Source organism: Chamaea fasciata, unplaced genomic scaffold (assembly GCF_029207755.1).
Source record: "Chamaea fasciata isolate MVZ Bird 193981 ecotype frontalis unplaced genomic scaffold, bChaFas1.0.hap1 SCAF_3, whole genome shotgun sequence".
Taxonomy (NCBI): Eukaryota; Metazoa; Chordata; class Aves; order Passeriformes; family Sylviidae; genus Chamaea; species Chamaea fasciata.
In genome coordinates, this window is record NW_027094088.1 from 108,720,076 (window position 1) to 108,744,291 (window position 24,216).

The 24,216-nt window shown below is 39.9% G+C and overlaps 1 protein-coding gene across 4 annotated transcripts in view; it reads left to right on the plus strand.

Annotated features, from left to right (window-relative positions):
* The window catches only part of CLIC5 (chloride intracellular channel 5), an 86,243-nt gene that overhangs the window by 45,471 nt on the left and 16,556 nt on the right, over window positions 1-24,216 (plus strand). For all 4 annotated transcript variants that reach the window (XM_066180059.1, XM_066180061.1, XM_066180060.1 and 1 more), the window contains 3 exons: window positions 8,212-8,321; window positions 8,677-8,802; window positions 10,111-10,217. In XM_066180059.1, the coding sequence (XP_066036156.1) occupies window positions 8,212-8,321; window positions 8,677-8,802; window positions 10,111-10,217 (343 nt within the window). The remainder of the gene's footprint in view (window positions 1-8,211; window positions 8,322-8,676; window positions 8,803-10,110; window positions 10,218-24,216) is intronic.

A 24,216-nucleotide genomic window follows, 5' to 3' on the forward strand; every position in this document is an offset into this window, starting at 1 on the left:
TTCCAACTTCTTAACATCACTTTGAGTCTACTCCTCTCCTGGGAAATCCCAGTAACCTCTCTGTGCTTCTTGTTGTCAGGAAATTTTGTAAGGTTCTGTCTGTTCCTTCCTCCATTTTGCTAATGGAAACATTAAATATGACTCATCTTGTCACAGACCTTTATGGTACCTCTATTTGTTATGTGTTTATGTGCTAACAGAAAACTTGATTATTGCTGCTCCATAAGTATTTTTTCAACTATTCTTACAAGCACTTTGCAGAGGTTTCATGCAGTTCTTACTTCCCTATTTTCTTAATGAAAATATGGTCTGGATCTGATGTCATAAATATTACAGGGCTGTAGGTACCTGCTGTTTCTTTCCTACCAAAATTGCTGGGAAACCTGGCGGAGAACAAAATTTACTTGCGTTAATTTGTTCCTGATATCCCATATTGTCTTTTCTTATCAACTTTAGATTTCCACATTCACTTGTGAGTTACTGTTACTCATTTGTTCCAGTATTTTGTATATATTAAACTTACATATCTGACATTCCTTGAGTCCTTTTCTTGTTCCTGTGGTGTCCTACAATGAATTATTGATGGGTCCCCAAAAAGCAAAGCTTTTAAAAGCTGTTCTCTGAGGCTGCATCCACTGGCTGATGTGGGTAGCCAGGATCCTGGTGAGTGATGGAAGTACAGTTGCTTTATTAGATTGGAAAAGGCTCAGGAAGAAGTGTAAAGGATGATTATTATTTGTCTATCAAGCCAAGAATGAAACACCTGCATTTTCAGTCCACTATGTTCTGAAACACAGGAACTTTGTGCACAATCTGCTATCAAGAGCCATGACGAGAACAGCAATTTTTGGTTATGAAGAATTCCAAGATTTTGCTCTAAATTGCAGTAAACCTAAAAACCCCATTTTAAAACATTCACAGTATTACTGAACAGAGGCTGTGGTGGGTTTTTTGTGAGGAGGGAAACTGCAATAGTAATTTTAAAAGGAAATTTTGGCTGCTGGGCAGCCAGGAACCCTGTGAGTCCTTCTGAGCTTCATGTTGTGACACCCCAGCTTTGAGTGGTTCCAGAAACCTGTCCTTGGGGCTGGCCAAAGACCACAACTCCAGGTATATTCCCCAAGGTGATATGACCAAAGCATTCATGCATCTATCTCCATCAGGTATTTGTCAAATTCCAAGGGAGCTCCTCAAAGAATATTCTTCCAGTGGAGATTTTACTTTTGAACACTGAATTTTTTGTCTAATTGGTCAAGAAAATCACAGTCAGTGATTCTTTCCTCTTAGTGAGGCTTTTAAAATCAGCTTTTCATTTTGGGTGGCTTGTGGCATGATTTGCCAAGTGTAGAGAATTGATACTTGTGAGAAGTCAGCTGCCTTCAAATTGTCTCACAAGGTCTAAAACTGTTAGCCACTCTGAAAATGTCAGCCTGCATTTAGCACCCATCCTTTAGCTTGTATTTTGCCGACATTAAAAGAATATAAATACATGCTCTTTATGATTTCTTTCTACAGTACTGCTGGTGTTACTTAATGACTCTTACTCTTCTGGGGGTTTTTCCCTTATGCATCATCCTGTGAAAGCCAGTCTTGGTGTTCAGAAGTTCCTCACAGCAGAGCAGGCTGGAATTCGGTCTCTTAAAAAAAATTGGTACCAAACTATATATATGTGTATATATATGTGTGTGTGTGTGTGTGTGTATATATATATATATATATATGGTGTAGGAAGTTTTGTTATAGTTCCCACTACCTCTGATTATCTAATATTAAATTCTCATTTGGTTGACCACATGCAAAGCTAAGAAAAACAGATCTACAAATTTAAATTAGATGAAAATAGTATCATGTTCTAGGGTGTCAGACCAGCTCTTCTACTCTACTGATATTTGTGAAGTCATGGAACTTCAGAAGAAAGCAGAAGAGGTGATGGAATAGCATGGAATCCTTTCCATGTGATCAGACCATTCACCCATGTCTTGTCTGTAGTTTCCCAAAAATCTAAACTGCACATGACTGATTGGAGTTCTCAGACATCACAAGGTTTATTACAGAGCAAAACTTATTTCATGCAAGATCGAATACAGTGCCCAGTGGCTCCAAAGAAGCCCTTGAGGTAACTGAGACCTATTTGTGCAGGTTGGTTGCTGTGCATTCAGGTGTTCTGCTACCAGGACCTCAGCTAATGTGGCAGATGAATCTGATCTTTAACTGTGAATATCCTAAACCATCATGAAAGGATTCTCTGGAAGAAGCCAGCCTATTAGGACTGATCCCTTCCTGCCCAGGCTGCCCCTCACATGGATATAAAAAGTTGAAAAATCATGATTTACCAGACCTGTAGATAACATTTGTCTTCTCCTAACTACATGATGATGGGGTCTCCAACCTGGAGTTCCATCTCCTGAAAGTCGTGAAATGTCTCAAGAGTACAAATGCATCTCTTCCAAAGCTGCAGAGATCTGAGAGTGCAGTGACAGCTCCTTGGAGATCCTCAGCCCTGCTGACGTGCTGCTCAGCTGGTTGGAACCCAGTGTGAGAAGCCAGCTCCCCTCAAATTGGACGGCAGCACAGACCAGTTCAGCTTATGTGCTTCTGAAGTATATGTCTGTATGTAATGCCAAACTTGGACAGCATTTTGGCTGGTTTTTGGGGAGCTGGCTAAAGGGCCTCACCACTTCCTTTTTGTTTTGTTACTACCCTGACAGTCCTTCAGGCAAATGCTCTATTTTTATTCGACATAGATGCACATGGTCCTTTTCCATGTGTGTGTGCTTAAGAATATATTCCTGTTCTATCTTGCCCTCCCTTTCAAAGGCTGCTGCCCACAGCTTCTCCTAGCAAAATGAAATCTCAGGAAAGGTCCGATGAAGTTAAAATGCTGCACAGCAAATTTATTATTGTTTTTATAGGCCCCAGTTCAGGAAAGTACTTAAGTATGTGCTTAAGTCCAATTGTACAGGACTTAAGAACATTCTTAAAGTCAAGCATATACTTCCTCTGAATTGGGATGTATTTCAGCACATGCTTAAATGCTTTCCTGAACCAGAGCCACAGTCAACATGAGTGTTCTGTGATACATAGGTCTTGTGAGATGAGATTTACCTCTTACTTAAGACCTACCAGTGCTGCTCTATGAGTGTACAGTTCTTAGCTTGCCTCTCTGTTGGTGGCACTCGAAAAAGCTCACTGGCTTTTGCATTTGGATAAGAAGCTGGGAAAGAAAAAAAGACAAGAAAATGGAAAAAAAAAATAACCCTTACTAAAGCAATACCTTGGCATGTCTGATCTCATGTTGCAACCCATGTTTTTTCCCAACAGTGGAGATTTGTGCTATTGTGTGTGTGGTATAATTACTAAGACAGATTTTTTTTCCTTAATAGCACAATAAATAGGATATTTCCTGGCCTGCTTTGCGTTTCCAATAGGATTTTCACTTCCCCTTTGGGTACTGAGCGTAAGGAAAGTAAGTGTCAAAAGGCAGGAGCTTTCCCAGTTTTAAAACAGAGAGGGTGTAACCATGTGTAATGTGAGCCTTGAGTTTGATTGTAGGGATGATGAAATCAAATCCCTCCTTAATCCTTACTGGGAAACGTTGAGGTGAATTAGCCTGCTTGTTTTTGTTAACTTGTTAAAATCCTTCTGAAAAAGAAATGTATTTTCATGTCATCAAAAATATTTCCTTGCTTTACCCTGCAGTCTAACAGACCCCTGGACCACATGCAGAGTGACCTCAATGCAGTGAAGAATGAAAGGAGAAGGAGGGTAGATAAACCCAAGTACATTATTTGCCTGGAAAACCCACAGCTCTTTGCCATATGCAATTCTTTCCAGTGCTGCCATTTTTAAGCTAGATGCTTAGTCATTATTATTTATGGTGTATTTCTTAAAAGCTCTGTATTTTGGGAAAAACTGGAACTTGTCTTTTTTTGCCTTCCTTAAGGTTAGTTAAAATAATATACAGTTGTCTGTGTGTATTGCAGTCCCTATGCATGTCCCAGTTGGAGTATTTTTGGAATATGAATGGAAATTTATTCCAGTTATTTCATTTATAGCAAAGTATAGCTTGAATTTGAGAAGAGCTCCTTGTTCACATGGTTCAGCTGTGCTGTGCAGTGGTTGGAGGCTTTTGATACTGCCATGACTTCACAAAAATACTTGACACAAGTTCATAAAATCACTGAGACTGTTTTTTCTCCCTCCCAAAAATGCCTAAATTTTGTTCTTTAATAATGTGTTCGTGCAGCCCCCACACATGCACACAAATGTCATTAAGGTTTAATTAATTCACTAAAAATAGCTGAACTATTTAAGGAGGAGCACCTTATAATTAATAAAGGAGAACATGTTGTTCATTCTTGCCATTACTCAGACAGAGGGAAGCAGCTGGTCTGACTTTTCCTGACGTGATTATAATGAGTTCCAGGGCAGGAGTTTGCATCACTTGGTGTGAGGTACAGAAACAGCTGGAGACTAAGCAGAGAAGGATACTTTTTGAGTAGGTAAACTAATAAAATTATGTTTGTGGGAAGCAATGGGAGCAGAAAGTGTTGTTTCCAAGATGGAGAAATGTAAGTTTCTAGAAATTCTGTCTCCACAAACTCCAGACTTTTCTATTGCTGGGGTCCACGTTCATCCCACTTAAAACTAAGACACTCAGTGGATTCTGTCAAAGTGAAGGTTGGACAGATTCATCTTTCAGATGTGCATCTTGATCCTGCCCACACAGGACACCTTCCCTTGGGCCCTTCCCTCGGGCCCTTCCCTCCTAAGTTAAACTTCAGGGGGGTGAGTACTGGTTGGCCAAAGAGCCTCACCTAGCAAATCCTCAAATCTATTATACTTTTCCACAGTCACTATGGGAATTTTCCTTTTCTGGTGAGACTCTTCTCAGTAGGGAGTGCACTTTAACAACTCTATCTCCTTTATCCTAGTGCCCACGAAGCCCAAAGTCTGTCCCTAGCTGCAATTCTTTTATTCTTTTATTCAGAATTGTCAGTACTGTCCCTACTTGCAATCACTATATCAGAAATATCCAATATTACTGGCAGGGAGAGTGCATATGTCACCAACTTGCTCCGTTTTATAAGTGCTTCATCACTTTTACTGTTTCAGGGAAGCTGCATGAGAAAGCTTTTGTGAAAAACAGCAGGGATAAATGGTGGTTCTCCAGCTTGTCAATTATTTGTTCTTTTCTTTCCATCCACTGCTTGAGTTCTTGATCTTGATGAAGGTATTATTTAATTCCTGCCTTTCTGAGCCCTTACCCTTGAACAAATATGTAACGAGTTTGTATTTAGGCACTACTGGGGTGCTTTAAGAAAGCTGTTTTTCTTTGAAGCTCAGAGTGACTAAGCCTGGGAAGTTTTCTCTTCTTTCTCATCTCCTCCTGGTAGTTAATAGACTTCACAAGGGATCTCAAAGCACTCTGATAAGCCTTTGAAGTTGTTACCTAATAAGGTTTTGCTCATTCTGAGTGCTGAACGTTGAATTACTGACTGCTCTTAGAAGCAATGAGAAAGACCTCACAAAGCCAACAGAGCCTTGCTTATAATTTCCACAGAAAAAGGGCTGAATATAATGGATAAATTGTGTTGCTGGGGAGATTTTGATTCTGTTCCCTTCTCTGTCACCAGTTTGCCTTGTGATTTGTGGTAGCATTTTCACTTATGCCAGTCACATGAGATCAAAACCCATGAGTCAGTCTCCACCCAAATCATGAGCCTGGTTTCCAGATCCTGGAGCTTTGAACAGAGATCATATCATACTTTTTCTTTAGTTTATCTTTTGTTTTTTGGAATTTTCTTCTGCCTATTCCCAATGTGTCTCTAGCAATAAATGTTTCCCATTGCTTTGGAAGTGTTGAGAAGGAATTTTGATCATTTGGGACTGTTGGAGGCCATGTTTGACCTACACAATTAATTTTATTTTTGATCACCAAGTCAATCTGATTTCTTCCAGATTTCGCATCTTCTTCCTTTTCCCTATGACTTCTATGTCCCTTAGCCCCACACAGTCCATCACTTCTGTTTCTTCCTTGTCATTATCATTCTTCCAGGCAAATGGTGTAACTCTTGGTCATGTCCTTTGCTAAGAGTTGGACTCAATGATCCTTGTGGGTCCCTTGCAACTCAGCAGGTTCTGTGATTCTGTGATGCAGCTGATTCTGTGATTCAGCTGCTCTGTCCCTCCTTTAGTCCTCTGGTCTGAAGGTGGTTTTTCACCATTCCCTTGAAGGACAGAGAATGTATAAGAACGTGCAGGTCTGGGTAACCTGGCATGAGAATGAACAGATGGAGAGAGCAAGGAAATTGTGTTCTTGTGTCTTTCCTGAAAAAGATGAAATTTTTATTTGTGACTAAGATGGTAGAAAAATTAAGGGGATGTTTGGTGTCAAATTGATGTTTTCTCCCATAGCATTTGCCTCTTTTCAGGAAGGGCAAGAAGTCAAAAGCTCCTGGCAATGGTTTAACAAGTTAAATCCAAATCAGAAAATGTGACTTGGCAGTAATTATGGCATGCACTATGGTGGTGCCTGGAATTCCCATAGTGACATTTTTGCTGTTGCCATGAAATTTGCAGAACAAAGCTAATGATTTAATTAATGAAATTTTACAAAACCAGACTACTCATACCTCAGGTAGATGAGAAATGCATCCTCTCGTGCTCATCCTCATGCCCTGCCACTCTTTCACCCACATTGTTTGTTGATCCTTGCATAAGCCATGTGCCAGACATATTGCAGATCCATAATATCAAGTAAAACTGCAGCCAGACTGTTCCCCCCTATATCCAAGTACCTCTAGAGTTGGAGTGGTTGAAAATGAATCTGAACCCAGATAAAAACTCTTTACACAGCTCTGAACTTTGCAACGGGTTTTCTCCAAGCCTTGAATTCACACTTTCCCCATAGTTCAGTGACAGGAAATGTGGAATTTGTTTTTAAACCCAGAATTGTCAAAAGTTGCATTCAAGACATGAGAAAGATTCTTGATACCCACCAGAAAATCTTTTGGCAAAGCCAAAATTTGGCAAAGCCTGAATTTGTACCAACTGGACATGTCTCAAAATGTTTCTCGTTGTGCTGGGACTATTTCACAGTTCTGCAATATTAAGAAGGGATTTAATTCTTTAGGACAGAGAAATGCTACCTCACAGCTTGAATATTAATAGGAGAAAATTTATGAGAGCCAACAGAGTAATATAATATTGTCTCCAAAGGAAAAGGGCATTTATTTGCTTATCTCTTTCATCAGCCATTTTCGGACACACACTGTGCAAAAAATACAGTTATGCAATCCATGTGGGTCAACAACGGAAGGTTGGTTGCTTCACCAGGATTATAAGAATCTTTTAAACACAATAGTACCACAAATTAAAATGGAAATCTATCAAAACAATTATCGTCCTGAAAGCTTTGGCCACAAGCATAATTATTGTAGAAAGATGTTGTCCTTGGCCGCAGCTTTAGCTCAGTTCAGCTGGTGTTATTTGTATCCCTCCATGGCTCAAAGTTAGAATTTGCGTGGCTAAGGACCATAAATTTTTTAGAGGAGAAAATGGGCTGTTCCTCAATGCTAACATGAGCAGTTTTGTATTATTGTGTAGTGGTTTGTAGGCAGCTTATTAGATACTAGAGATAGGAACAGACTGAACGTAGTGCTGAGACCTGCCTTGAACCTCAGAAGGATTCACATGGAGATTTCTGTCTGGACCTGGCTGTTTGTGTCTGAGGCAGTAGTTGATGTGAGCAAGAACGAGTCAATGTCCAGAGTTTTTGGGTTTAACTCCAAAGTACATGATTTAATAGTAAAACAGTGAAGCAGATGTTGAGCTGATACAAACTGCAGTCTACAGACTTAAACAAAGCAGAAGTCGGGTCCTGAGTTTGTCCACCCTGTCCATGAGGCAGGCAGTCCTGTAGGCATGAGAGTAGTTGAAAGTACACCCTGGATGTTGCTTGCCATCAGCAAGGGACACATCTTAGAGATATCCTCAGGAGAGGCTCCATGTTGCATCCTTGAGCTACTGACAAAAGCTGAATCCTGCAGTAATTCAATTCTTGTGTTGATGGTAAACTATATTAAATAACAAGCACTGCCGATTATTTTTAAAATGCTTATTTTTCTTTCACCATCCAATTTTCCATCTTGAGGGAGGTAAATGAGTAACAAGCCTGAAATCCATTTTTCCTCTCTTTCTGTTCCCCAGGCTGGAATAGATGGAGAAAGCATCGGGAACTGCCCATTCTCCCAGCGTCTCTTCATGATCCTGTGGCTCAAAGGAGTTGTGTTCAATGTTACCACTGTTGATCTGAAAAGGTAAAAATTGCTCAGTTTAATTAAAAATAGGTGTATGACACAGTGTTTGCACTATAGAAAGACCCCTCCAAGTTAAATCAGATTTTTATCTGGCCTAGAGAACCTGTGGTGCACAACAAAATAGTTGGGATTCAGGTTCAGTTGTTGGTTTTTTTGGTTTTTTTTTTTCTCCTTCACTTGTGGAATGTTTTTATATTAAACAGGGTGCTTGGGGTAGTTTCAAAGCCTTCCAACCACAAATTACAGGAGAGAAAAAAAAAAAAAAAGGCAGACTGATTTTTTCAGAACTATAAATATCTGTACAACTACCCGACCATAAAGATTAGTGATTTCATGACTTTTTCTCTGGTTGCAGAAAGCCAGCTGACTTGCACAATCTGGCTCCTGGAACCCACCCACCTTTCCTGACATTTAATGGAGAAGTCAAGACAGATGTTAACAAGATTGAGGAATTCTTAGAAGAGATTCTTGCACCTCCAAAGTAAGACCTTTGGATTTTTTTTTTCAGTCAATATTCCATTTCCTAGGAATGAAAGATGTCCTAAGAAGAGTTCCTAAAAAGCAGTCCTTCCTACAACCTTTACTTACAGGAGTTATATTTATTTATGAAACTTGCTGGCTTCAGTGAGATGACTTCCATGTGTGAAGGTTACTTATGTGACTAATAACTGCAGAATGTTTTCTCTGTACACATTTCAGGATGCCCTTGTATGCAGAATTAAGGAGACCAGAACTAGAAAAAAATTGTAGGGATCTGGTGGCCACATTTTGCAAAGCTAAAAATAGCTTGGAATAGATGCTGAGATTTGCCACACTAAATATCTGTGCCAGGAAAAGCATTTAACAGTGAAAAACTGTAGGTTTCTGAGCTCTATGGTGTGTTGGGAAGGTTGGAAGGGAAACTGATTACAGAGGACGAGGGGCTCTGGAGGCAGAAAAGTGCTCATTATTCTAGTCAAGAAATGACAAGAGCCCATAACTGGAAGTTATAACTAAACTTATTCAGATTAGAAATAAGGCACAGATTTTTTCAGTATGAAAAGCTACCAATGAAAGGTTTAGATTTACCAGATATGCCTCAGTCAAACATTTTGGACTTAATACAAGGATAATGGAAAAAAGAAATAGCTGGCTTGTGAGTTGGACCTTAGAATCTATGAATCCATCAAATTTGGCTTGGTTCCTTATGGAGCATTTTACCTCCAAGTGAATCAGCAGCTATAGGCAAGTCCTGAGGCAAGAGATCAGGCATTTAAATTTTCTATACTCTGCTCCAAGACCACTGAAGTCAGTAGGAGTCATTAGTTTGTATCTATCCTTCAAATCAATATATTCCTTTTCACCAAAAGTCTATAAAAAGCAATGCAGAGACTGGAACATTTATGTTCCTTGACCTGGCTAATCCTAACACACCTTGCTATTCCATCCTGGAGTAGATTTTCAGAGTAGAGGATTAGACATGAGTGCCATTCATAATGGAGAGATCTAGCTGCCAAACTCCCCTGCGCCTTTCTGGAAATTTATGCTTCCTTCTGATTTAAGGCTGATTTTGGATTGTGGTTACACAGAGCACAAGTACAATTGCCTTTGTCTTGACTCCATCCCTGGGTAAATCCCAATCTGTCTGCCTTGACAGACAGATACAGTTAAGAGGGTCTTGCCAAGGTGTTGTCTTGAGATAATGAGTGTTAATTACAGTTCTTCATACAGCAGGCTTTTCTCTCTTGTAAATTATATTTGTGATGCTGGTAACAAGATGTTATTCTCCCCACTGCTTTTGCCTGCTCAGGTACCCCAAATTGGCCGCTAAGCACCGGGAATCAAACACTGCTGGAATCGATATCTTTTCCAAATTTTCTGCATACATCAAGAACACCAAGCAGCAGGATAATGCTGGTGAGTATGACTACTGCCAAATGTGCCAAGGAGTTTGAGTGCTTAGAAGTGGAATAATTTTGCCGTTCTCTCATTTTATTGTAAAATTTGTTCAGATGACATCAGGTACTGCTGCTGATCAGCCTGAGGTGGTTGATTAGGTGGACTCAACTCACGTGTCCACAGTTGAATTAACTACATCTGTTGTAGTAAATAGAAGAGTTACAGAGTGTTTGGTAGCCTCTTTACCAACAGCCATAGCATGACTCCTGTCCATGTATCCCAGTTTCCTCACCAGAACAGGATTCCTCACCACTTGCTGGAAGAGACTGGTAGCCTGTGCTACCTCCTCTTCTGCCCTGGCACTGCTTAGAGGGTTTGTGTTGACTGGACCCAAACCTGTGAGAGTAACTCATGCTTTATTAGATGCTGCCATCAGGTTTTTGGCCCTCTTATCTTATGATTATATTATGCTGTTATAGCTAATTTGCTCATATAAACTGAGTTATATCGACACATTCCATATAAGTAATTAAAAAAAGAAGTGAATTTAAGAAATGTAATTTCACTCTGTAAGCTCCAGATTTTCCTGCACCTTTGTTTATGAAAAGAAAGAGTCCCCCAGAAGCCAGATGCCATTCATATTTATATGCATCCCACACTGTCGTCTTAATAAAATTGCTGTTCTTCTCCACATTCCTTTCCCCTCAGAGAGGCAAGACTTCAGCGAGTCTGAGCTCCAGTTGCTCCATAAAGCTGTGGATTTACACATCCCTGTCACTTGAGATGACCTAATAGAATATTTGCAGTCATTCACTGGTGTACCTCCTCCCTCATATTACTGCTTTCACAGACAGAGACCTATGGCATGTTGAATACCATGGGCTTATATCGTATCATTCAGTAAACAGTAGATTTTGCAGGTTCCAGCTCTGCCACACATTTCATCTGTGCAATTATATTTCATTGCCCGGGGCTGACCCATGAGATAAAAATAGATAAATGAAGATTTATGTGAGATAACAATCTCCTCTGTAATATTTTTGTGTTGCTAATAGAAGGAAATAATTACAGTGCTTTGCTTCTCAGTGATGCTAAAAACTTGGGGTTATTTGTCTAATGCTAATGGGATGCTCAGCTAACCTTTATAGGAAGTTGTAAAAGGAAGATAAATTCAGAGTTAGATTAAATAGACGTAACAATGAAAGTATCTTGCCCATTTACAAGGAAGTTTTATGGTCTGCTGTGCAACTGTAAATCTTCAGCTGTGCTGCCTCACTTGCACAGTTCCAACTCTTCTCAGTGACTGCAATATACAAATCCCTGCTCACAATGGCTGGCATCTCCAGCCAGGAATAAATTGTCCTAGAGGTGTCTGCATCTGGCCATAAGCAGAGCTGAAATTCAAGGTGTGATGTCCACTACGCTGAGATAATGAATCTAACCTTGAAAAACACTCCACATTTTCAGAAGCAGCAGTATGATTAAAGAGAGCTTTCTCTAGTTCTGCATAACAAACTCTTGGCACTCTTGTAAATGACAATTAAGCACACCAAAGTTTTAGAGATGAGCTGTTAAGCTCTAGGAGAGACACAATCTTTGCTCCCTGCAAACATCCTCATTCTATTTTTGTTACCTGATTCCTGCTCCTGTCTCATCCAGACACTGCAGTCTCTGAATGTACTGATGCTCAACTTTCCTCTTCAAAGTAGAGAAAAGCTTTTAGCTTAATTTTATTACAGCTGGAGTGCTGCATTGCAAGGAGAATAAATCAGAGATGGGCAGAATAGCTGGATCTTTCTATCTATAACTATGTTCTTTCTATCAATGAAGTAAGGTCCCTGGGACTGTCAGTGCAGGCCTCAATTTCAACAGAGTAATTGTCTGTCAGTTTTCAAGGACTAAGGAAGAATAGTTTCTCCCTAATCCCAGGGATGTTTTACTCATCCACTTACTTCTGTCCAGTTCATCTGAACAACAGCAGTTTCTCTGAAGGCTGATTGAGATGGAGGAGAATGAGTTAGTCAAAAAGCAGTTGTGTTAAATTTCTTTAGCAGTGAATAGACTGTATGCAGAGGAAAGGAGAGCAACACTGTGTACATATTTCCTAATGAACCTATTTATTTTTGATTAGTATTTCATAAATTTTTGTAAAATTACATTCAAAAAAATTGATTCAAAAGGGATCTGGGATCACCTGATCTGGTGTGTATCATTTTACAACAGGTCCTGCTGCATTATTCAAAATAATAGAATAGAATCACAGAATCCCAAAAGCTATGAAAGACCTTGAAATCATCAAGTCCAGCCTTTGATCATGGCCATGTCAATTAAACCATAGCACTGAGTGCCACGTCCAGTCACTTCTTGAATACTTCCAGTGATGGTGACTCCACCACCTCCCTGGAAAGCCCATGGCAAACCCTTTCAGTGACTAAATTCTTCTTAATGTCCAGCATGGCCTTCCCCTAGTACAGTTTGAGGCTTTCTATTGAAGTAAATAGTTTTTATATTGTATTAATATTATAGTTTATTCTATTTATATGTTAAATAAATTTCATACTTGTGTTTTTATAGATTGTAATATTATATCTATTATATTATATTTTTATATTTATTATATTTATTATATTTTATTATTTTAATTTTTCCTATATAACATCAGAAGTAGTTGTATATAGATCTGTGATTTAAAAAAAAAAGGCATTTTATAAACATGAAATGAAATTACTTAGGTGAAATCCCTTTCCCTGTCTCCACATGAACAGGTGAGATCCAAAAACATCAGAGATTGCTGCTTGTGGTTGTAGTAAATGGTTTCTGTACTGTGTTCTGTATGTGTCTCAGTCATCCTCTATATCCATTTCTGGCTCCAGCTGATTCCAGTGCTCGGGGTAATCTGAAAAGCCACACCAGTGACTGGTACATCGGTTGCACATGATCAAAATACAAATAGAAGAAGAGTTGTTAGTAAATTAAAAATAGATTATAGGACTCAGGTCATTGTATAAACAATAATTTTCCTTTCTTTTAATTGGCAATAGAGGTGGGCCGGGGGTGGGGGGGTGGGGGGTGGGCAGGGGGGCAGGGAGGGGCGTGGGGGGACAGGGCAGCAAGGTGACTAAAGCACCAAACATCATGTGGTTTAAATTATGTTCTCTTAACTCAGGATTCAGAGAAGTGAATTCAATAACATGTGGGATATCAGGCCGGGAATTAGTGACATCAGCCTGTCTCTGGCTGTGAGAAGTGTGGCTTAGGCGTAATTATGTGTGGCCACTCCTTGTAGGGCACTGGTTTAGGACAGGTCTCGTAGTGTGTGCAGCGTGAGCTCTCACCCCAGCCTGGGGCTGTTACATCTCTGCGGAAAAGTGACGCAAAGTGGTTGGAATAATTAATGATGTTTATGCAGCATGAGGGTTCTGGATGTGAGAATTGATGAGAATCTAATGCTCACCGAAGGGAAGTCCAAGCTACTCTCCCTCTTAGTGGAGTTTGTGGCCAGGGCCATGGAGAAATGTCACACTTCAGGTGATGCCTCTTCTGGCTGTGTCACTGTGGTATTTCCTGTCCTGAGATGGCAGTGCTAACACAGCCTTTACATAGCTAAATGATTTTTTTTTTTTCCCCCCCTGATAGTGGAAAAGTCAATGAGGACAATAAGAGTTTGGTAAATCCTTGTTTTAGTATGTGTCTGAGTCCTCCTAGGTGAATGAACAGATGCAGGATACATTTGTAGGTCTGTTTCTAAGATTGTGACTCCCTCTGCTGGCAAATACATGAATGTAAAAAGCAGCTTTGCACAAGCAGCTTTACAATCAGGGCGGAAACATCCCCTTAACAAAACAGGGTCCTTTCTGTCAAGACAGTTTCCTCTCACAAATGTAACATTGTCAAAAGAGAAGTGTTTCATAGTAACCTATCAATTTTGACAAAGTTTTCATGGTAAAAGTTATGTTTTTTCTGGATGAGTTAAATTTACTTTGAAGTAAAAATGCTTTAACATTACAGAGAAAAACAGTGATTTTTTTTCTGGATTCATGCAGTACTTCATTAGCCACACACCGTTATGTTTTATGCCTGGCACAGAAGCAGGTGATAACCTTCTCCTGTGAGTCTGCGTGGCAATATGTTATTGATCATGATTCATTTACTTACCAAAGGTATTTGGCAGCAAAGCTGCCCTGATTTAATAGTTCCCTGAATTTCTGATTCTTTTTTTCCATCTTTGTTTTCCTAACTTTTTTGTCTTATAATATAAAAACGTTGAAAGTTTTGGAACGGGCTGGTGACGGCTGCAAGCCCAGAAGCAAACATGCTCATGCCATATCAAAGTCCCACCACTTTTAAGCTTCTTGAAAGGGAAGGAATTGATTCCAGATTCTCAGGATGTGGCAAGCTGTGTTTAAAAGAAAGTGTGTGTATTTATTATTTCAAGCTAGTTCAATCAGAACTTGATTCCTTCCACCCCCTGTGCCACTTGATAATTTTATAACAGGCCAGTTTGAAGAAGTCATCTCCTCATTGTGGGATTAGATCTGTGTCTCAGTAGCACCACTGGACTATTCAGGTCTCTGGCTGTTGTCACCAGGCTTCACCCCTTGTGCCTGAAATGGCAAGTGCTCATTCACACATGGACAGGAGTCCTTGGGAGGGTTCAGTGCAGTAGTCTTAAAAATTATTTCCTGGGCACTGTTGCTCAAGTTTTCATGGCCAGTTTGAGAGTTTTTTGTTGCTAAGTGATTGTTTAATATTGAGAAGGAGGTCTTGCCAGAGCACAGGAAAGTAAACTGAGGTCTTGTGTGTTTACTTTGGTTCCTCTGGTTGATGCTGAGTAAGTCACTCATGCTCTATACAGTCACCAGGGAGGCAACAATTTATGTATTCATTGGAGGAGGATGAAATCTAATTAATTGGAATGCTGTGTACATAGTCAGCATCCTGCTTATTATTTTTACTTGCGAGACTGTGTACTGCAAACCAAGGGGACAACCTGGGGTAACCACCCATTAACTGTCCCGCCTAAGATTGTGAGTTTCTTGGCTCATAGAATGAGCCCTTTGATTTCATGTAGGAGTTTAAAAAGTTGTTCTTGAATTGAGTTCTTAGGGGGCACCAGCTCCAGTGTGGGTGGGCGCATTCATTAGTGGTACGGAAGGATATTTCACTGTACAGCTCCTCAGAAGGCGCTGAGCTGGGAGACCACCAACATGATTTCGTGCAGAGGAATTTCCAGCCGTCTGACCAGAGGACTCTGCTTGTCTGGTTTGGATTTACATCAAGAGGCCAAAAATAAAAGCGCATTTAAATCATTAACTCACATGTGATTAAATGCCGTTCACCTCTTTCAGTAGCTCCATCACACTTTGTGGTTTGGTGTGTGAGGTGGGAAATGTCTCTCTCAGTGGGCTGTGTATGTACACGTGCAGTAGAAATGCACACACACGTACAGAACTGGAATTAAAACTGCCCTACATCAGTTTTACACTGTGGAGTTAAGCAGAGTGTCAGACCCCATAGCACAGGCATGTGCACAGGCTGTGTTGTGCATACTGATCCTTCCTAGAAGCCATCACATGCCTCTTGTAATAAGCAGAAAATCTGTTCACTCCAAACCCCAGCTTAGAACATTCATAGTAATACCAGCTGCATGGTCAGACCCTCTGTGGCACCTGAGCCAGGGGTAGGAACTTCTTAATGTGGTGGGACAGCCTGGGACGTGCTGACAAGCGTGGTGTGGTCTGGCTCCAGCAGCAGGAGAGTGAGACATCTGTCTCCAAATCATCTCCACACATGGTGGAAGGGCAGGGAGTCACTTCCTTCCCGCCTGGCTTCTCTCAGCAAAAGGGGTCATATTATAACGGTAACTGTGATATGGCTTCTCCTGAGTCTTTGGTCCTTCTGACCTGTTCCATGCCTAAAGGCTTCACCCTGTGCCCGGAAAAGTTCCTGGCAAAGCTATCCTTGAGTTTGCCAGGGCAAATTTAAAAATCTGTTTGAATGCTCTTGTATTGATGGAAAGTTTCCGGTGACAAGGATCTTGGATCAGGCTCTCATTTAAGACCAACATTATTGCTTTATGATTTTTGAACAGATTTTCAAGGTGCCATATAAATAAAAACATAAATATGTTAGTGATGTCTGTATATCAACTTGCCTTTACATTTTTTTTAATTCTTTTTCTTTAGTTGAAGAATTTCCATTTTCCACTAAAAACTCCACATCAGTCCAAGGCCCAGCACAAGCCACAATTTGTCCTGTGATGTGACAGTACCAAGTTTTCTCTGCCATACAACCAGGAAGGACTAGAAAAGAGCTTTTAAGATTGTTTTAGAGAAAATTACTTGCTTCACGATGGAACATGTCAAGATGACAGTTCTTCTAGTGGAAGGTGTCCTTGTCCCTTGCAGGGAGGTTGGAAATAAATTACTTTTAAGGTCCCTTAGAACCCAGGCCTTTCCATGATTCCATGCCGATTCCATGATTCTTTAATTTTGGCCTTTTGAAGCACAAAAAAAAAAAAAAAAGCAGCTATTTCAGAACATTTAAAAAAAGTTTTTATTACTCCCCCTGAGCTGAATAATGTTGGGCTCATGGTAGCTAAAGTGCTTGGCAGCTTTACAAAACCAGCCCTAATATAAAAAATACCCAGTCTTTAAAACATATGTAAAATAGTTTTTCTGCAACATTTGTGGCACATAAAGTACCAAATACATGTTGGTGAGTGTGATATAAAGCTTTTATTGCCATTCATTTGGGATGACCCACATAACTCACTCATGATATGTTAATAAAACTGTTCACTCTGTCTCCTTATAAAAACACACATATAAAGACCACTAAAACTGTGGTGTAGCTTTGTGCTAACTTGTTAAGAAATGCTGCAAGTTGCCTTTATCATCTGTCCCAGATTGCTTTATCTGCTTTCTGCCCAGTAATCAAAGACTAAAATGCCCAGGAACAACAGTTTGCAAAATAAGTTTTCCTGAGAAATAACTTTCTGAAAGTTCTCCTCAAAATCCTGCTGGCTGGAGGCCCAGAGCCATCAATATTCTGTCTGGTACCAGTGACAGCTTTAAGGACCAATATCTTTTGACCCGCCTAAACTGAGAACTGAAACGTTATGCCATTAAAAGGAAGAGGTTCTCAGTTTTCTAAAACGATAACACATCATCACCTTAATCTGAGAAATATGTACCTTACAAGGGAATATTTCTGAACTTTCCATCTTCAAAGACCTTGCTAATTGAGGAATGAAGATTTCCTGATGGAAACGTGAAAAATGCTATTTGAAAACAACACAAAAAGAACATTTTCTGTAAGTCCAGACATGATCAGGCTGCAGGCTCTCCAAGGCAGAAGAGTATGCCTGGATAACAGTCTTAGATGCAGCCATTCTGGGGATAGTAAATACTTGTAGTAAATTTACTAACAGACACAATTTTCTGACACATCTGTGCTGAAGCAACTTTGAAGACATAGAATACCATAGGGAGGAAGAGAGAAAAAAGGAAGAATGTATTTATAAAAGAAATATGTATTTATATAATTTAAAGTTATAGAACATGCTGAAGTCCACAGGCTTAATGACATGATGAAATTAAGGCACTTTCTCAAGCCTTTGCTGAGTCAGGGCCTATATGCATGGCCAGGCCTAGAGTGAAACACTTGCAATGTGTACAGTAGTTGGCAGACACTCTCCTTTAAGAGGGAATTATTTCCCCTGAGTGTTTGAATATTCCTCCAAGTGCTGCTGGCTTTGCTGGGATGCTTTGTTCTGTTTCCCGGCCGAGCTCCCATGCTCGCACACAGGAGCAGTAGCACAGCTGGAAGTGGATTAGAGCAATCTGGCAGCAGCAGTCCTGGGAGGAATTAAGCGCCTTGGTGCTGGAATGGGAGGCCTAAATTACATTATTATTTAGAATTGAGTTTTAACTTCATTCCTCTATGGTTTTGCCCTGGAGGCTAACTCCCTTCATTGTGATCGCGTCAGTGTATCTTAAGTGTGTTCCCCACAGCAAGGACTTAGGTGAAGTTATGGCCTTGCTCAGTTCAGTGTCCAAATCTTATATAACCCCCCTGTTCAGGTTTAAACACCCAACTGGTCTTGATGTCCTGACAGGATTGTTCACAGGCTTATATAAAGCTACTGCAAACGATCACATGGTAGAAAACCCAGTGACTGGCTCCTGGAAGTCAGTTTGCAGAACTGTTGATGACATCAAAGGGAAAAGAATTGGCCCGGGATCCTTTTTTCGCTAAACAGATATTTTTTTTTTTTAAATGCATGCAAATGTTCTTCATAAAATAACAGGGAGAAGAAGAATGTGATGTAAATTAAAATCAATGTTGCTAGGTTTCTTTCTTATGTATATCTTCAGTCGCTGACTTTCAACTTGAAAACCATGCTAGAAATGAGGTGACAAAATGGGAATCAGATAAATAATTCTTGTAAAAATATCCTGGTTTTTTGATTGCAGAAAAAAGTAATCTGAATTTCATGGACTTTGAGGCCACAAGGATCTTTGTGTTATTTACTATCATCTCCTACAAATCACATCCCAGTGAGTTTTGCCCATTGAACAAACATTTTCATGTTCCATCCTTAAAAGGATTTGGTTTGATTGAGCAGAGAGCCGGAGAAACTGAAGTGTCCTTGTTGCACTGAAGTGTCTTTGGTCTTTGAGGCTTTTTTCCAGTCCTTGAGCACTGTCTTACTGTTCTCCTTTGTCCTCTTGCTGGAATTCCCAATGCCTTTTTCCTTTTTTTCAGTTGGGAACACCAGAACTGGGAAACAGGTTTTTAATAGTCATACAACCAGGAAGTTGCCACTGCAGCTCAGTTGCAACATAGGCAATGTGACCTCCCTACTAATTCTTGGATTATTTTCATACATTCAGACTTAATTATAACTGATTTTGCTTCTGTTCCTTTCAGGGAGATTGAGGCATAACCACGATGATCCCTAAGTCATTTCAAGGGGCTTGAAACAAAAACAACTCAAAAGCAGAGAAACAATGGGAAAGAATTAAGATGTGACTCATTTGGAAATCTCATAGTCTCACGGCTTTTTGTGTCTCAGTAACAATTTTTGAACACAAAAGACAGAAAATTCTGAAAGTATTAAATAAATCTATTTGAAACTGAGATTTTCCGAGTGAACTGAGGGATTTGAGAACTTAATAGCTTTAAAATTTCGTCCTCAGGTGCTGCCAGCTAGGCATTGCTCTGTCTCTCTCTCATGTGTCTTCACTGATACTGGAATTAAATAACGCAGTTGAAAACAGTTGAATGCAATTGCGATTGTCCTAGTGGAAACAGAAGCAGACTTTATTCTTCTACATGACTGGAATTGGAAGAAATTGATTTTAAATATTCAAGCACCAACAGCCTGTACAGGAACAAATTTCTTCGCTTAAATCTTGGAACACAAGGGGTCCCCACAGCACTGCTGCTAAAGCCCAGCTGCACTCGCTACCGGAATCTCACTTTACTCTTACTTGAATGCGGATTCATGAAGTTAGATTTCCTTTGTTAGTCCCAGAATCGTCTTCTTTGCTCTTTAGTAGTAAAACAAAAGTTAAAACTCTGAGTGACCACACTTAATAATCGAGATAGCAGAGAGACAACCTCATGCTATAAATAATGTATGTTTATAATCTGCCGGGCTTGATTTTATTTATTTGAATTTTTTTTCCAAGTTCCTGATGCAAATCAGCTGCTGCTTGTCTGCAGTTGCTTTAGGGACACCTGCACAAGACTAACATGGTAGAGGTCAGGATTAGGCCCTTGGGGACGTGCCCTAGAAATGATGCTTGTCACTTACGTGCTGCTGCAGGGTCATGATGATTTGTGAAAAGCAAGTTCAGTGCTGTTCTTCCTGGGGCACTTGTAGACCAGTAGTTTTACATTCACTTGCTTCCTGCCCTCAGGGTCACTTGGACTCCTAGGAGACTTGGGAATGAAGCTTTCCTTTGGTGTCATTCGAACACCTGGTTTTCTTCTTAAAAAACAGCATTTGAAGGTGCTCTGACCGCATTCTTCATGATAATGTCACAAGTATTTCATTTATTTCTTGCCTCCATTGTAAAAATGAATAAGAAAAGGGAAGGAGGAAACGTGAGTTTTCAGTAAAAAAATAGAAACAAGTCAAATCCGTTTTTCTAGAGGCTTGAAAAACATGTCTAATTTACTATTTAAGGCGTTACTGATTCACCTGCTTCGCTAGGTTTAATTTGGGAGTAGGACAGATGGTGTCACAAACATAGATACCAAGATGCCTCTTCTTTTTCTTATGTTTACTGTTTAACCTTTCTAACCTGAAACATATTTCCACAGCTGGTGCATTACTGCTTTATTAATGTAAAGTTTGTGGCCAAAGAGTATTTTTTTTTAAATTTTGTGTATAGAAGGCAAGGCAAATTATTTAAATTATTTTTACAAGGCCATACAGAAAAACTTGAGAAGAAGAGACTCAAATCTCCTAAATCCATGTAACCTCTTAATCCTTGGATCAGTGTTCACTGTCTTAAGAAAAGGTAGCTGGGAATTGAACTTTCAGTCTTTCTCATTCCTTCTATGGAGGTTTTGAGACATGTCTGTCAAAATATCCCAAAATTTTTGAGTCAAGCTCTAATCAATCAATCAATCAATCAATCAACATCATCAGTCTGTAGATGGAGTGAGAAGGGAAGGGAAGAGAGATGATAAGGGTGGGATCATTTCCCCTAAATCTGTCTAAAAGTTATATATTAGTCATTCAAAAGTCCTGGTTTATTTCTGATCAATGGAGAGAAGCAACAATCCATTCCTAAAGGGCATTTTGTTTTTTCTTAAAATGTGAGTCTAAAGTTGGGAGAATTTCCTTTGGAGGTACCTTTCTTTCATTGCAACCTATAAGGGATACTTGAACAATTAGGTCAGACTAATTACCTAACAATTAGATGGCTGAAGTTAGGCAAGGGGAATCTTACCCATAAGCAAATCAACAGATTTTTGATGTGTCCAAGTTTCTGAGGGTGCTTGGGGTATCCCTCAGCTGTGTCAGCTCCATGTTCCTCTGAGTTCTGGATGAAGCGTTCCTGGAGCTTAGCACCTCCGTTTCTCTCCCTGCACATACACAGAACAACATATATGTGCCTACATGTATGGAAAATAAGTTCCTGTTTATGCCTGGCTCAGACCATCTCTGAAAGCTGATTTATGCCGAATTGTGTGGCTGTTTCCCTGTGTGCCCCTGAGTTTTTGTGACTCACCCCATTCCTGGTGTTTGCTCACCCCAACACTGACTGGGAGTAAAAAACCCCTTTACAAGTTCCAGTTCTGACTTGTCTGGAGGATGAACATGAACCCCTGTCCCCTAAAACAACCCCAAACCAGGAAAAAGTTGAGTTGAGGAGTAAGAGACACTAATTAATTTCTCTTCTGTGTACACAAGCAGGTATTTGTTGATTCATTAAGTGGGCAGAGACAGACAGATCACGGCTTTTCCACATGGCTGTGTGGGCATTCACCTTTACTGTGGGAACATGCATAAGTCTCTTTTCCAGCGAATATTGAATTATTTATCTGGACTGGAACATCTTTAATGGGAGAGCTGAATCACCCCAGAAACTCCCTTTGGCCCAGAGTTAGGTATCTAAATGCCTTGGATGCATGGGAGCACACAGCCTTCATTCTCTCCATTTCCAATGGCTCTCTCAGTGACCTCCCATTCCTTTGCTGCCCAGACCTGGGGGTTTTATGAGGCAGAAACATGCCTGGAAAGGATGCTGCAGTGCTCAAATGGGCAATGTGTTTGCCCTGTGGGGAGTAAACCCTAATATTTAAGTAACTTTATAAAAAATTGGAGGTATTATCCTAGATCACTTGGGTCAACTGTGAAATTATATTCAAAGGGTAGGATTCATCTCGCCTGACTTCACCTCCCTGAAAGTGAGGTGTCTAGTCTGAGCTAGTCCTTTAGGTTTCATCTGTAATTCATGCAGCAAGGAGGGCACGTGTGCAGTGAGTCACACTGGTCTGAAGCAGGTGTCTCAGGCAGTTGGATGGAATTACCCTCTGGAGATGCTCAGTCCCTCTGAGCAGAGAGGGAACCTACAGAACCAGCCCAGGCAAGGTACCTGACTCTTAAATGGCTGAGCAGAAGAAATCAGGGCAGCACTCAGATCTCAAGGGTTTTATTGAAATCGCAGGGGGAAGATAAACTGTTCAATATGGAGTGCAGAGTCATGTGTATTGCAGTCCCAGCTCCTCCATGGAGAAGATTAATCTATACAGATTAAAGTTACAATACTCCGTTGAGCCAGCCTGAAAAAAAAAAAAAAAAAAAAAAAAAAAAAAAGGGTAGGATGGAGAAAAAAGAGAGTGAAAATATGAATCCTTGGGTTTTAATCAGACTGTCAGACTAGTGGAATGATATTATTTTCTTGCCTTAAATTGCTGTTTTTTAGCTTGTTCCTCTCTCCTACCAGAAAACAGTATTGGGTCTCATATAATATCAAACTGTGAATCTGGAAGTGATCAGGAAAGGTGGTTTGTTTTTTTAAAGGAAAAATAAATCTCAGATGGTTTGATTGAGACTGTGAATATTTATATACTGTTCCCCCTTTTCCCTCATTGCGTATTTCACCAAGTTCATTTGCGTGTGTTACAGGATAAATTTTACAGAAGGGCAGCAGAAGAAAGCAGTGAAAAGGGAAAACATCAATCAGTGATCCAGGGTAGCAGCAGGAATCGTTCATTTTTGTACATGGATCATGGTTTGTTGTACTTGCCTAGGCTTGACAATTAAGAACTTTGCAGTTGTGCCGAGATCAGCCTCAGGTAGTTTCAGATGATGGCTACAAAAGACAAGGTGTTGCTGGGCTTCGATCACTCTGAAGCCTTGTTGTTGCAGGGATAATCACTTAGAAAGAGGGCCACATACTTGTTCTTTACTTGGAGAAAATATTTTGTGAAAAAAGGTTCACTTAATAAAAATGCCATGGGTGGTGTGAGTAACCTGATTTATTGGCAAATGTTGGTGGAATTTTGTGAATAATAACTTACTTTGGAAAGTAAAAGTATTTTCTGTCAAACAGTTTGAAACAGAAGGTTTTTCTCCTTTTAATTTGGAAATGATATGTTAATTTTAAAGATTTCCAATGTTTTAAAAGTGATGCAAAAATTATTGTATGTCTAAGCAAGGCTTAACCAACTGTCCCCAAATATGACTTTCTTGTTTTCATGTTTGTTTAAAAATCTTGCATTATTTTGCCCAAAGTTTGTTTTTAAAAAAAATAACTATTTCTGCTCTCTTTTCACATAAATCAAATAGTTTTTATGTTCAATTTGCTTAAAATCTATTGTTCTTAGTAGTCTGATTGTGCCCTCTATGCTTTGAATCTCTTTCCATAATAATTATCAAGTGAAATCCTTACACTGCAAGAGGTTCTACACAAGCACATAAAAAAGGAGTCATCTCACCTCATTTTAGCTATTTTAAATTTAGGCAACCAGTCTGCCTATGAGAGAGAGTGAGAGAGATAGAGAAAGCGAGATTGAGGCTTCTCTGGAGGTAATTCAGCTTTTCCTAGGCTACTATTTTAGGATGGAATGATTTGCCTTCCAGTGGCTTGTTCAGGCCACAGAGATTGGTGTTTATGTGCTTTGTCTGCTTTGCTGTTTCTCCTTGTCCCAACATTAAACAAGGAAGGAAATATTTGGAGTTCAAGGAAGGGGAAAAAGAGTCCTCGTCTGACCTCTTCAAATGCTGTGGGTGTGGGCAGTCTGAATCAGTTTTACTTTTTCCAAACCGTTTTTTCTTTTACTACTTTCTAGTTACTTTCCATTTTGCTACAGCCTTATTTGACCCACAGAAAACAGAGGTGGAAACGACCAATGACGCTGGAAGTTTTATGGCCGGTATTATTTCAGGGGTCAGATTAACTGATCAAAATAGTCTCTTTTGGCTTTAAAAGCTTCTGGAGAAATCCTAATCCCACTGAAGTCAACAGCAAAACTTCCATGAGCTTCAGGA